At 48.2% G+C, this 15652-nt stretch overlaps 1 protein-coding gene across 1 annotated transcript in view; it reads right to left on the bottom strand.

Annotated features, from left to right (window-relative positions):
• Nucleotides 1-14842, bottom strand: part of Reep5 (receptor accessory protein 5) — a 29723-nt gene extending 14881 nt beyond the window's left edge. Inside the window, exons 1-2 of the mRNA XM_032885599.1 lie at nucleotides 14635-14842; nucleotides 13805-13898 (exon numbers count right to left, since the gene is read on the bottom strand). Coding sequence (XP_032741490.1) covers nucleotides 13805-13898; nucleotides 14635-14752 — 212 coding nt within the window. The 5' untranslated portion in view covers nucleotides 14753-14842. The remainder of the gene's footprint in view (nucleotides 1-13804; nucleotides 13899-14634) is intronic.
• Nucleotides 14843-15652: the final 810 nt, after the last annotated feature.

Raw genomic sequence — 15652 nt, 5'->3', positions numbered from 1 at the left:
AGAACGCACACCTGAACATTCTTGAGTATAAAGGAACTTAAGATTTAAGCCCTTCACCAAGATTTTAAGAACTAAATCTAAATGCCCTCTGTTTGGTTTATTGGGCCAACAATTCTGGTTCTTTTCGCTCTCAGCTACACTCAGGGGCGTCCTGGAGCAACCTCAGCAGCAGCTGCCAACGACTGTGGCCCTCTGCATAGCCCTGGCTTCATCATTAGTGCAGACGCCGATCCTGTACTCTGAGCTCCTGCGGGAAATATTCACAGCTTCTCTGGACACACCAAGGTCTTTAAACCATTACTCTCTGCAGCCTACACTGCATTTTCTCACTGCTAACACAAAGCCTCACCCCTTCTGCACAGCACTGTGGCTTTCTTCTCCTCTGTTCCAGCCACGTACCGTGTTCTTGGAATGGAAGCTCTGCTTCCCTGGAGCAGACGGCAAGAAAGAAGCTGTGTAAGCGACAGACAAAGCTAAGGTGAAAAGACGGGAGCCAGGAATCCTACAATTTCACAGGGCAGAATTAGGAACCACAAATGTCAAATCAGAGGCATCTTCATCTCAAAGATGAACTATATAGTTCATACGTAAGTATATATACACGAGAACTGACCTCGAATTTGCCATACGGCTGACTCTGGCCTTCAGCTGCTCATCCTCCTGCTTCTACCACCCAAGTGCTGGGATTGTAGGACCGCACTAGCATAACTGGCTATGCTAGTGTGTGTGTGTGGTTTATGTGTGTGGTTTATGTGTATGTGTGTGCATGTGTGTGCATGTATGTGTGTGTGTATGCACATGCATGTCTGCCTGCCTGCCTGTCTATGAAAATGAAGGTCAAAGAGGCCAGAGTGGTATCAAAATGATTCTAATTCATTAAAATTATAAGACCATAGAAGCTCCACACAACACATTTTAAAAGGGGAATGGACTATTTAAGCACTTTTTAAATATTCTGTAATATTTATAATGGATAAAAACAAAGACATCCAAAACATAAAACATAGAAACATATTCTAATTTGGTGCTAAAACAAAACAAGCAAACGAAGAAAAGATGTGCCTGTGTGTGCTGCAGACGACAGGTATCCAGAAAGGTTTCAGGGAGCATAGAATCAGCCCTGAGCTCTGGGACAGCAGGTTTACTTCTTTAAAGGATTTCTGTAATAAACACGGTGCTTCTGGGGTGGCAGAGGGAGGGCGAGACAGGGTTTTTGTGTGTAACGGCCCTAGAACTCACTCTGTAGACCAGGCTGGCCTTGAACTCAGAGCCCTGCCTGCCTCTGCCTCCTGAGTGCTGGGATTAAACACCAGTGCTGGCACCAGCTGGCTTAGCGTGGTGCCTTATCATAACAAAGGCAGAAGAAGGTTTTATTTGGAAAACACTGGGCTGCAGACGACTTCCTACGAAGATAGTTCTCTCTGGGGCTTTGTTATAACCAAACGCCAAAGTGAACAGCTCACTTAACTTCTCTCTTGAGGAACCAGCTAATAGATTTCCTTATAACAGTCTTCTCTAACAACCACACGATCTGTGCTTTAGGGATCAAAAGGCCTTTGATGTATACACATAGAGAAACAGGAGAGAGGGTATAGCCTGTCGGAGGAAACAAACCCATTTGAACTTTCTACCTAAACAAAGTAAACTATCAAAAACTAATAACGCTAGGGCACACTGTCTGCCTGGCTTCACAACCACTTTACCGCCCTGCCCCACCTCATTCTAACCTTGGTGGGGGGTGGGCATTCATTCTCTCTGGGCTTCAGCTTGTTCATCTACCAAGTGACATGATACCCCTTACTGCGTCACCATGACGATTACAGTAGTTAGTATACATGATGTATTTATAAACATTGAATGGCCCAGAATAAATATGTCCACAATAGGTAATAATTATACTAATTTTTATTAAAACTCACAGGGAGGTGGGTAATTAATGAGAGAAAAAGATCAATAATCCCTAAGATCTGGTTCAGGAAATGCCATCAGTAAGGCTGAGAGGAGGGGAGAGAATTGTCTATGGATTTTAAATATATCCGAATCTTACGTGCTGCAAGAGCAAAGAGTCAGCTGAAACCCCCAAAGGCCCGTATACAGTGAAACACTCTTTGGGCCAACCCTGGAAGACAGACATACTGGGAAAACCTATTTTCTTTAGTAATGAACTGGCAACCAATCCACACCCAAGGGCACGAATGAGCCTCTTGCAGCCCACGGGCGCTCAACGGTTGGTGCTGGCTGACCCCACGCCTAGTGGGCTCACCTACTTGTTCACACCTCTGAAGCTGTGTTTGCTTGGGTTTTTGTTGTTTTGAGACAAAGCCAAGAACTGAAGATGTTAAAGGACAGCTTCAAAGACATATGAAGAAAACCAGAGCTGAGATGGTCATGAGCTACCTACCCACCAGTCTGCTGTCCCTCCCAAACTAACTGCCTCTAACAAGAGCGGAAAACATCCCTTGATCCAGACATGACTACGCTGCCAATCCTGGGGTTCAGGTGATAAAGAGGTGTCCATCCACACTCAGCTGTAACGCACTCCTCTCCAGTGGGAATGCTCTGCAGAGGGGGCAGGGCTATATGGGAACTTCTGGTTTTCCTGTCCCATCTATAACCCATCTACTGTGGATCTATAATTACTCTCCAAAGCAGGCTACTTTAAAAAGAAAGTTCTGCTTACAAACCAGGCATTTCACAGCATCTTTTTTAACTCTCATGTTACTGTACGCTGTTTAGTTTGGAATTTGGGGCATGAGTGTCGTTTACTTTTTTTGTTTAGTTTTGTTTTTGAGTCAGGGTCTCTCTATGTAGCACTGGCTGTCCTGGAACTTTCTCTGTAGACCAGGCTGGCCTCAAACTGAGAGAACCACCTGGCTCTGCCTCCAGGCTGCTGGAATTAAAGGAGCCTCAGTTACTGGGTTTTGTTTTAAAGATGGGTCTCAGATGGAACCCATGCTGGTCTCAATGTGACATTAACCAGGGCTCTCTCCAGGCAAGCCTTGTCCTCTTAGGCATTGTGATTGCGGTGTGTGCTATCACAAGGCTTTCGTTTTGGCTGTTTTGATGAGGACAGAATACGCCTTTTCCTATCTGCATACATATGTGCTAATAGCATCCAAGTTTATAAATGCTGCAAAGCTCCAACTGGCACCAGGGCGCTGAGTTTGTGGAGTGGTGGTCACTGCCACCATTTAACTATCGCAGCAGCATTACTGCATCAGAAGTGCCAGCGCAGCTCCATGCTCCTCCCTCCCTCCCTCCTTCCCTCCCTCCCTCCCTCCCTCCCTCCCTCCCTCCCTGGCAACCACTCCTTTGTCATACACCCACAACATGGTTTTGTGTACATTAACTGGCAGAAATAGGGGAAGTCAAGTCCAGGGGAAGGATCAGAGTCTCCACCCACTGTGGTAATCCCAGTGCCTTTGTTTGATAAACTCCTGGAACTCCTAATAGTGCGCTCAGGACGCATGGCTGTCCATGGTGTCATGGGAGGAAAGACACCTGACAGCCGAAGGACAAAATATCCCTGCTGACAAAATGAGAGACCCTTACAGCTAAAACCACTCTGTGCTCCCCTCCTCCAGCCTGCTGAGCAGGTGTTGCCCAGCGTGTGCAAGCCAGAGCCACACACACAGATCACAACTGAAACCAAGCCAGAAGCCCGAGGAGGAGCACCTGCCAGCAGCCATCACTCGCTCGCTCTCAACAGAACGTTTGTTCTCGGTGAGCACAAGCGTTCCAGTGTTTACGTGTCAACTGTTAGCCCATTCATTTCCTCCATGTTGAGTTCTCTTCTTCCAGACACAGTCTCTCTTGAGAGTAACACAAGAGCACTGGGAAGTATGCACAGGAGCCGGGGGTGTAGTTTAGTGGTTATCGCACTTGCCTTGTACACACAGGCCCTGGTTCAATCCCCAGTACCACGAAACAGAGTTTAAGCAATTAAAAAATTAGAATGAATATGAATTAATGCTGCTCAACTCTTATGCAGTATTTTGAGTTACAAGTATGTTTTATTCACATCATTAACAAATTAAAAGTAACAGAAAGAAACTACGGGAAGAAAGTGCATGTTCTATTTTAAGTATTTATTATAATTGTAATTATTGGAACTTTCCTCGTCAGACATTGTATCTGTTACGTTATCACAGCCAACCAATTAGACACTTTAAAATTACACTTATCCGGGTTGGGGATTTAGCTCAGTGGTAGAGCGCTTGCCTAGCAAGCGCAAGGCCCTGGGTTCGGTCCCCAGCTCCGAAAAAAAGAAAAAAAAAATTACACTTATCTAGAGAGTGCGCATGCGTGTGCATGTGTGCATCCACATGAACACGTGTGTTCAGAGGACATCTTGGGGGTCAGTTCGGTCCTCCCACACTGGTGCTGGGGATTGAATTCAGGTCGTCAGGCCTGGGGGCACATGCCTCACCCCCTAAATCATCTCCATGTCCCCTCCACTAGTCATTTCTAACAATACATGGCTCTTTCGGACTTAAGGCTCTTCCTGCCAACGTGCATCTCAACATTCTCTCCTGTCAACAGAGTAAGAACAAGTGTGTGCTACCTACAGAGTGGGTAGCACTGCCATGAAAGGTGACCATACACTGAGTCTGAAAACCCACGTGGTTTATTTAGTGCTGCCCATGTCTATGTTCTGCCTGTCAAATAGGAAACTTGAGGGGCATTTATCCACAGGCAATACTGATGGCTTAATTTTCTTTACTTTGATATAATTTTTCTTAGAGTATAGAAAAATGAATGAAGCAGATAAGACCTCTGGCTCTCCAAGTGCTGGAATTAAAGGAGTGCACCACTACACCTGGCCTGCTTCTGTGACTCTTTACACATAACAACATTGAGTTTTATAAACATAAGCTGGGCCCAGCAAGATGGCTCAGCTAGTGAAGCCAGACAGCTTGAGTCCCACCCTCAGAGACCACATGTTCATGTCTGTAAGCCCAGCCCCACCACGCCTACCATAAGACTACGGTTCCATCACCCAGCCACTCACATCCAGCACCCTGTCTGAAACGAGAGAAACTCTGCCACAAAACAAGGCCTGAGGAGAACAGGCTGGAGACGCAGCCTTGGCTAAGCCTCTTACTGCTCTTGCAGAGGACCTGCATTCCGTTCCTAGCACCCACATCAGGTGATGAGAAACTGTAACTCCAGCTCCAACACCTTACAATCCTCAGGCCTTGGCCTTCACATGCATACTCTCACGTATGTACACATCTGTCTGTGTGTGTGTGCACGCACGAAGTCTAAGAAGCAAACAGGACAGAATCGTCCTCTGATCTCCACACATGTCCCTTTGCTCTCTCCACACACTCACTGATTACAAAGATGTAAATAATTTTTAAGTTGGGCTCCTTGCCCATGAGTAACACACTCTGTAATTATCAACTCCATATTAGCAGGCCTCTGAAGTCTCGCACACAATACACTTAGAAACATACTATGGTTCCTGTGCCCCTCAGAAACAAGTCACAGAAAGTGAAGAACGCATCTTCAAAGCCCCGGGACAACCACTGTCAACAAAACCAAAGACTTTACAACTAATATCTATGTCAAGTATGGTTTAACTTTGGCCAAGCAATGCCTCATGCCTAAAATCCCAGAACAAGAGAACCGAGGCAGGAGGATAATGAGGTCCAGTGGAGTTACTGGTTAAGACTGCTCTCTCAGTCCAGGGGTTGGGATGCCTGACAACACTACAGCACATGTACAGTGTGCAGGCCTGGGTGGACACTAAAGCCACATGACAGGTAACAGGGGAATCAATAGCACTTCTAGCTCATGTTCATAAAACGCAGCAAATGTCTCCAGGGCACTGGGCAGAGGCACCTCAGCGGAGAGACACAGGGCACCGTGCACAACGCTAAAGTGCTCAGAGCTAATCTAATAAAAGAAAATGTTAACACCGGTGTTTCTTCACTACATAGGGGTACTGCGTGAATCTACAGGTCACACAAAAGGCCGTGTAGGCTGCATCTAACTGAAATGGAGACCAGGGACCAACTCCTTGGGCTCTAAAACCAGTTCCCACATGTGGTGGTTTGCCCTGGAATTATCTGTATTTTGATGCTAATTCCACTTCCCCAAGGACAGCTGCCTAGTCACTACTGTGGACTCAGGTGACTTCGCCAGAACCTTCTCCCCATTGAATTTGTAAAGTACAGGTGAGGGGCAGGTACAGGATAGAAGGAAGCCTGTCATTGGAGGAGAAGGAAGGATGGGGAGAGAAGTTTGAAGGAAGAGGAGGAGACTGGAATGGAAAGGAGGAAAGGGAGAGAGAGAAGCCATGGCAGGAGAATATGGTGGGTAACGTTAAGATTCCACACTGTACCTTTACAGGTTGTTACAAATGCTCTTAAGGGATGGATGGTACTGGGCTTTGTATGTTTAGGTGGGCAATTATATCTTATCAATTGAGTCAAAGATTATTGTGTTGTGTGTTCTTTTATGTGACGATTTGAGTGTAGCAAAGTGTGCAGCAGCTGGAGACACTGGGCCACCAAGGAGTTGGGATGTGTTTCTACCAAGATATCTAGCAGATACCTTGGGGCACCGTGGGCGAACCTAGCAGGATAAAAAGACAACCTTACTTTTTTTATTTTTATATTTTTACAACAACACCCACACACGGATCAAAGCCTTGGTCAGGCCACTTCTGCTCCCTGTCTGTAAGAGTGGGAATTACCAATGCGTTTACACAACAGGATCGTTCTGGGCATTAAATGAGCTATATTTGCAAAGGCCTTAGACAAAGATGTATGTAATGTTCTGTGAAATAAAACGCTACACGAGTGTCCAGCAGCTGTGTGAGAGTAAAGCTCTTGGGGCTGAGAGACGGCTCGGCAGTTCAGAGCTCACACTGCTCTTGCAGAGGATCAGAGTTTAACTTGTGACACCCTCAGGCGGCTCACAACCACCTGTGGCTCTGCCTCACAGATCTCTGCCCCTCTCCACCTTTCAGTGAAAGGATATGATGTCATCACACCCAGAGAAAATACGGCTCTTTATTCTGGTGCCCCGAGTTTAAACTGGGCTGGAGAACATTAAGAAAGCAAAATAACATGTCCCCAAAGTGGGTGTGAGACTCAAAACTTTTAAACACAGATACCATAGCAATGAACTCTAAACATGTTTATAGTCTGTAAGATTAGCACTGACATGTCAAAAGGTGCTGTCACACTCCTATGCAGTAACTGAGGGCTGCAGGTCAGGCCTGGCCTCTGGTCTCTGTATAACCTGGGAAATACATCATCTCTCTCCCCTCTCCCTTCCTCTCTGCCTGCAAGCCTGTGTGCATGCATGCGTGTGTGCAAGCGTGTGCATGCATGTGTGTGAGCATGCGTGCGTATCCCCTAGACTACCATTTCTCTCCTCAACACCTCCCCTCCCCCTTTTTCTTTGAGAGTGCAAGGGAGAGCCTTAGGCTGGCCACAAACTGCACAAACTGTTGTGTGCAGCTAAGCATAACCTTGAACTCCTGCTGTTCCTGGCTCCACTTTCTAAATGCTAGGACAGTAGTAGATATGTGTTCACATGCCTGACCACAGAATGTCATTCCACACTAGAAGGGCTGTGGGTTAGCTCAGTGGTGGTATGCTTTAGTAGCAGCCACAAGGCCCTGTGTTCAACCCCCTACAGAAAACAACACCTAAAACACACTCAACACTCAAGGACCTTGATTTGTATCTGACCTCTAAGGCTGAATTCTGGCAACTCCGGGAGAGTAGCAGCCTGATTTTTCTAAGCACGTAAGAAATAAAAAGGAAAACACAGAGGTCTGTGCAGAATTTTAAACCAAAAGCTTTCCGAGTAGGACAGAAAACCAGCCCTTCCTCTCTCCTCATTGCAGGGCAATAATAAACAAAGAAAACCACATCATTAGACTTTGCATTGGGATTCTACTCGTACAGAGAAGCGGGGAGAGGACTCATGGCCCTGGCTGACCCAGCACCACACCGCTACACCCCCACACTGACACCCCCACCCCTACACTACCACACTGCTACACCCCACAGTGACACCCCTACCCCTACATACCACACCACTACACTGCTACACCCCCACACTGACACCCCCCACACCTCCACACTACCACACTGCTACACCCCACACTGACACCCCACACCCCACACTCACACCCCCACACCACCACACGGCTAAGGGTCCTTGTAGGTCTCAGGCAACAAGCCTTGTGTATGAAGGTGCAGAGTTGCATTCCCTGCTGGTGCTTGTGCTCGATCCCACCTATGTAAAATGTGCAGAGCACATTCACTGAGTCGGACGTTAGCTAAGGCTTCCCAGGGGCTGAGAGGGGAGAAACGGGAATAACTGTTAATGATTTCCTTTTGGGGGTAACAAAAATGGTCAGAACTACATGTTTGCCGAGGTTTGTGAATATGCTGGACACTGAGGTAGATACACTGGGCTATGGGGGGAAAGAGGTGGGTCTGTCTTTATAACAGGTTCTGTTGCTGTCCGGCCTTTTCTTATCAGTGAGATGAAGTTAGATCTGTCAACAGTTCTGGTAACAAAAAGGCTGAAATTAGCTCCCAGACTGCCTAGATGGGGCAACCAGAATGTCTAAACACAGAGATTAGGGGGCTCAAAGAGACTATGTGCATAGAAAAAAGACCCCAGGGAAGGAGGCCCGTGGGCGCTGGCTCCCCACTCCCAATGGTTTCCGTGCCCCAGCATTCAGAGCCCTGACCTGGGGCCAAATGCACCTGAGCCTCACCCATGAATTTCTCAAGGGGTGAGTAATGGAAAAAGGCAGGAGGCCAAATAAGCTTTTCCAAATTTCATTTCCACACCCTGCAATCTGTAGGCCCGATGCTAACCTTTAAATGCAATCTGTGTGCCCCTCCTGGGGAAGAAACAGCAAGAACAAAATGAAAGGCAGGGAAAGAAGGAAATAAATTCTGGCTGATTTTTTTTTTTTTTTAAAAGCAAGATCACCATTCCCTTCCAGAAGTCTCAGCAGCCATTTACGTTTCCTCTGGGAAGTCCTATCATGTGACCCTTATTTAAACCCTCTCTCATACAATCAGAAAAAAAAAATGCAACCACCTGGAGTGAAAGGTATACCTCACTCACTGTCAGCCATGCCCTCTGCACGCCCGGACCCCTTTGGCACTGCCTCCTCCCTGTCATTCCCAGGCACTCTTCCCTGTCACAGAGCCAACTGGTGGCATCGGCTGCCAGTGCCTCAGGCCATGGCCTACACCACTTCTTCTGCCAGGCTGGGCCCAGCTCACTCCTCAGGCCTTAATAGCACTGCTGATAAATATCCAAAGAGCGTTCCTGCTCCTCTCTCCTGAGAGTCCACCACTCTGCCGCTACTCCACCTATTTCCTGCCTGCTCACGGCAGACTGCTGACACAGAAGAGAGTGTGTCTATCTTACTCCTTGCCATATCCAAAGGGCTACACCAGCCGTACAGCTAGTATATGGCTGGCACTGACATTTGCTAAGCACATGAACCTCAGATTTGAAGACTGCAATATCTGCGGGACTGAGGAGCACAGTAAGGGGAACAGAGAGCGACCGACCAAGTGAAGACAACCACTGCTTCTGGATTTCTGTACCCCACAAATCGGTTTAATGGAACCCAATACCCAATATCCTAAGCCATGGGGACCTTTAGAAGGTGACTAGGCTGTAAGGGCTCTCTCTGCCTGACATAAGCAGCTCGACCAGGTCTGTCCTCCTCTTCTGCCATGTTGTCCCCGTTTATGAAGCACATAACAGTTAGCAGATCACCAAATCAGCTGGTAGCTTGTAGTCTCAGAATTCTCAGCCTTCAGAAGTCAGAACAAGTCACTCACCAATCACCTGCTGTTATGCTAGCCCAGCCAGACTGAGACATGCAGAAACGTCATGGTGGTGCTGGTGGTGGTGGTGGTGCTGGTGGTGGTGGTGGTGGTGTTGGTGGTGGTGGTGTTGTTGATGGTGGAGGTGGTTGCTGGTGGTGGTGGAGGTGGTGGTGCTGGTGGTGTTGGTGATGGTGGTGGAGGTGGTGGTGCTGGTGGTGGTGCTGGTGGTGGTGGGTGGATATAGGTGTGAGGCGTATGCACATGAGTGTGTGGGTTTATGTGTCTGTGTGCCAGGCAGAGGCCAGACGACTTCCAGCGTCTTCCTCCATGTTACCTCCTTGAGACAAAGCCTCTTAGAGAACCAGAAGCTTGCTGTGTCAGCTAATCAGCGTGACCAGCGAACTCCTGGGATCTGCCAACCTCAACCCTGCAACGCTGGGATGCAGGCAAATGAACGAATGCCCCACTTTTTATGTGGGTGCTGGGTACTCGTTGTGCACAGCAAGCCCTCTGACCGACTGAGCCATCCCCCGACCCCTAGAAACAATGACCCGAGCGCTACTCAAAACCATCACTGTTAAGGATTTCCTTTCTTTAAAAACAGAACAACTGTACAACCTCAACGGCTACACAATGGACAGACTTGATTAAATTACTATGGGCTGTTTGAGTGTTTACTGACTGCAGTCTCTATGCTTTGTATGATGTTCAAGTCACATTTTTTTCTTGACCCTGCTACACAGGGCGGAGCACTGAAGAAGTCTCTAGACGATTCTCAGGAACAGAAGGCCATTTTCCTCCATCTTCACATGTACAGGGCACTTGTGTGGTGTGTCCTATTACCACTTGGTACCAGGGACTCTCAACACTTTCTGAGCACTAGAGCCCCTTATAAAATTATAAAAGATTGATAAGCCTTTCAAAACCCCCAAGCCCAGGCCATATCCCCGACCAATTAGATCAGGCTCTAAGGGGGAAAGACCCAGACAGCCATCAGTATGACTGTCCCTCAAATGACGCCAGTGGTCACCCAAGTCACAAAGCCCTAAGCTGACTTCAAAGGTGAAAAAGTTGGACCTACAGAAAGGCAACATCGTACAAACGGACACCAGGGGGGCTGGGTGCTCACCGAGTGTTGCTTGCTGAACCTCTGCGTAAATCATTAAGTGTCCTTTATTACGTTTTTAGTGGTTTTCCAACTCAAATGTCACTTTGTCTCAGAATCTCAAAGCCGTGAAGAAAGCACATCCACTTATTGACTACATCCTAAAACTTGGAAAATGCACCCCCTTTACTCGTTAGAAATACCGGGCTCTGCTGCTGTCTTCTAGCAACGGACAGAACATTGAACATCTTGTAAGAAGAACCAGTAAATATGCAGCTGATTATGTAAATGATGAATAACTAAACGAAGAAATAATAAGGCTGAAATCGGCACCTAAAAATCCCCTTGAAGTATGACTGAAGGTGGACCAGCCTAAGATCGCCTCTAGTCAAGAGAAAGAAGCTAGTTCCACCCGGCTTTCAGTCACGGGCACAATGAAGAGTGGCCAATGTGGGGTTGGGGATTTAGCTCAGTGGTAGAGCCCTTGCCTAGGGAAGCGCAAGGCCCTGGGTTCGGTCCCCAGCTCAAAAAAAAAAAAAAAAAAAATCAAAAAAAAAAAAAAAAAAAAGAGTGGCCAATGTTCTTTACTGCTGAGCCCAGACCCAAGAAACACTTAACCCTTTACAGCTCACATAGAATGTGCTCATGCTGACAAAGGAGTGAATTTCTCAAACACTTATATATCGAACAGCATTGGTATAGGAAAGTTACCATGTCATGCAGTGTTTTTAAAAATCCATATTCTTGGGGAGAACTCAAGGGGGGAAAGGCTTTCTGCCAAACCCTACATGGTGGAAGAAGAGAAACAATTCTGAACCACAGAATTTACCCCATTTATAAGAATTACAAGTAAAATACACAGAGTCAGGTGGAGGAGTATACTACAGGTAATTTTGTTAACACACACACAGTGACTACAGTGATTCTGAATCAGGTTGCTTATCTCCATTTAACATTAAATATCCCTAGAAGGGCGTCTTTCTTCCTTTGCCTGCACTGAAAGACAAACTGACTTTCCCAGTCTACCTTAGTGATCATAGGTACAACTACAAAACCCAGATGGTGCAGGTAACACCGGGAGAGTAAAAACCCTTGTCAACTTGAAGCCTGAGGGATCTCCAATGTCACATGCAAGCTCATTTTGTCAGCCGCTGGCCTTCGTCCAGAACAACTAACTTCTAAAAACAAATCTGCAAGACCAGCCAGGCTAACACTGCCTAGGATCCTAGCACAGAGAAGATCAAGGTGGAGAATCAGAAGTTTAGGTTATCCTTGGCTACACCAAGTTTAAGACCAGCCTGGGCTACTTGAGATTGTCTCAAAAAATGAAACAAAACACCAATAAAATCATTCTTCTCCCTTCTAGCATATGCTAAATTCCAATCCAGCCAATGATAGTCAGGTATGTAACAATAATTATCTTGTGTTTTGGCCTCCAACTGAGATGTTTTTACCCTTTATTTTTTTTAAAGATTTATTTTATTTATTATATATAAGTACACTGTAGCTGTCTTCAGACACACCAGAAGAGGGCATTGGATCTCATTACAGATGGTTGTGAGCCACCATGTGGTCCCTGGGATTTGAACTCAGGACCTCTGGAAGAACAGTCAATGCTCTTAACCACTGAGCCATTTCTCCAGCCCTTACCCTTTATTTTTATTACCATAGTTAAGAAGTTTCAGAAAACAAATGGATGAAACCAACACACACACACTCACACTCACACACACACACACGTTAATTAATTATTATAAAATAATTATCATTAGATCCTAATCTTACGATACATTTTTTAAAATTTAATTACACAAATAATTTATATAACGAAGGAGGTATGTTATGAATGTATTTTATAAGGTTGTTACCGTTTCCAAATTCGCTTTGGATATTTGCCCTTGGGGCCAGAGAGATGGCTCAGCAGTTAAGAAGGCTGGCTGCTCTTCCAAAGGAGCCAGGGTTGATTCCCAGAACCCCCGAGATGACTCACAGCCATCTAACTCCAGTTCCAGGGGGTCCAACAACTCTCTTCTGGCCTCCGGCAGCACCGGGCACACATATGGCACTCAGACAGAGGCAGAACACTCGCTCATGGTTTTTAATTAAAAAAATAGCCTTAATGTTTTGCCATTACCTTTCCCCAAGTGGCATGGAGGCCCTTAGAGCTCAGAGGACAACTGGCTGGAGCCAGCTCTCTCTCCTAGCATGTGGCTGGCTGGGGACTGAACTTGGGTTGTCAGAGTTGGGGTAAAGATCAAACCACTGAGCTACCTCATTGGCCCGACAATTAGCCTTTTTAAAATCAAAAAGTTAACCCAGGCTGAAGACTCATGTCTGTAATCCCAGTACCAGAAAAGCTAAGGCAAGGTGAGGTCAACTTTTGGTACAAAACCAGTTCCCAGCCAGTCGGGTTACAGTGTGAGAGAGGGGTCAAAAAAATAAATCAAGTCAAAGTTCTTCACCTGTCCTCATTCTAACTCTGAGTGAAGAAAGTTCTAACTAATTGGGTTTAAACTAATTGTGAACAAAAGCATATGTGGGAAATAACGAAGTCACCAGTGGGACAGTTCACCCCAATGCTGCTGAGGTCCACGTGCCAGAAAGAGAAGCCAGCTCCACATTTTGTGCTGCCTTGGTAAGGTCAACTCCACGTCAGTATAATCTAATATAAAACACCTTTGGCTGGTTGACAGGAGATCAGAGAACAAGTTAAGGATCCCAAATATGTAACCTTGGGCAATCAGTACCTTAACCTTAAGGTGCTTCGACTTCTATGTCGGGGACCAGGGCTGAACAGCCCAACAAGCTCTCAATGGGGATCTGGTTGTGGAGGGGAAAGTACGGCTGGGCTGCGGGGTGAGTCACTTACGAGATGTAGGCTGGGTATCCGAAACCTATCAGGTTGCAGAGGAGAGAGGCTCCATAACCGAACACCAGATACAAAGCCACCAGTCCGATGACACCTGAAGACAGGAGAGAAGAGGGTTGGGTGGCAGGGCAGACATTCTAAAGGGACAGTCCGCGCCCACACCCACACTTCGAGGTTGGGCCTTTCCTAGGCGTTTTCCTCCTGCCTCAAATACAGGAGAGAAGCAACCACAGGAGGTCGGGCCTGCCTATCGTTTTTTTTGGGTTGGGGACACTGGAGAGTCCTCTGCCTCTCCTCCCTGGGCAGAGCCCTCCTGAGCTGGGGTATTCTGAGCAGTCCCCTGCCTCAATTCCCTGGGATAGGGTCCGTCTGGGCTAAGCATACCAAGCAATCCCCTGCCTTAACTCCTTGGACAGGGCCCGCCTGGGCTAAGCATACGGAGCAACCCCAGTTTTAGGGAGGAGGGCCCGGCTGGGTTGGGCATACCCGGCAGTCCCCTGCCTCTCCTTCCTCCCGGCTGGCCCGCGGTGCACACACCGGGAAGCCCCGCTCGGCTAGACCCGGCTCCCGCGCGCGGGCGCGGACTGTGCACACGAGGCCCCGCTGCCGGGGGTAAAGGGAGGGGTGGTTCGGAGGTGAAAGCGAGCTTCACCCCGCTAGACACCGCGCCCAAAGATATGGGTCCTCGGACAGTCGCGGCCGGCAGCGGCGACACGTCAGCGTCCGCGCGTCCCGCAGCCTGCGGCTCCCAGGCCCCGCTCCATGCGCGAGGAGCCTCCCGCCCGTCCTCCGTCCCTGCCCCGCGCCGCTCCCGGGGACCCGCCGCTCACCGAGCGCGATGAAGCTCCGGTTCACTCCGGTCTTGGCCTCGAGCTTGGCCAGGAGATCAGTCATGCAGTTCTTCTCGTGCAGGAACCGGTCGAACCTCTCCCTCATGGCTGCGGACATGGCTGGGCCGTTCGCGCCGCCCGGGATGCTCCTCAGCTGGCTGGACGCGGAACCCAGCTGACCGGGGCGGGGCGGGGGCGGGCGGCGCCGCGGCGCGTGCACGAGGTTCCGGGCGCGCGCCCGCGCTCGCCCCGCCCTTCTGGCGCGGTCCCCGCCCTGCCCCCCCGGTGCGCTCACCGCAGCTGCCACGCCCTACCCGGCCCACAGCGCTGGGGCCTCGCTGTAAGCAGCTGGACCCGCCCGACTTTTTAAAATCCAACCCGAGCACCAAGAAAGAAAAGAGCAGGTGATCTCAATGCCTGCAAAGGAGTAAGATTGGTTTGGTGGACACATTGCTGTGCTAAACCTTCGACGGCATATTTAACCTAAAAATGGAAATGTGTGCCAGTCCTGAGTGCAGGCCCGCTTCCCTCCTGTGCCAGGACTCAGCATGGTTTTGAAAATTCCCCTGGAGAAAGCTCACGTGCCCTTCTCTAGGGCACACTGTTTTTAAGGAAGGCACTTAAGCCTCCTGGTGGGCTAGAGTTACCTTGAGATCTAAGGGAAGTGTTTCCTAGCTCTACTAAGGAAGTGGCAATCTTCACTTCCCTAAATGCACTGTTACCCAGAAGAAGAGGTGGGCCCGGAGTGTAAGCCCAGACAAGACCATTCTTTAGCTCCTCCAGCAGGCGGTGGCATCCCAAGTTCTTCCACATAAACCCAGGCTCTAGTGGTCTTTTACCCGAATTTCTTCAGAACACTCCTGAAATCGCCCTTTCTCCCACTCCTGCCAAGTTTTCCATATTGCATCAGACTCAAAGGCCTTGGCAATGTAGAACTCCATTTCTCAGCAGAGAATGTGAGGTCCCGTGTGCAACTGGTCCCTAACATTCTTTCTTACACCCTCCATTTCCATATAGT

This window comes from Rattus rattus, chromosome 15 (assembly GCF_011064425.1).
Source record: "Rattus rattus isolate New Zealand chromosome 15, Rrattus_CSIRO_v1, whole genome shotgun sequence".
Classification (NCBI taxonomy): domain Eukaryota; kingdom Metazoa; phylum Chordata; class Mammalia; order Rodentia; family Muridae; genus Rattus; species Rattus rattus.
This window is presented reverse-complemented; position numbering and strand designations above follow the sequence as displayed.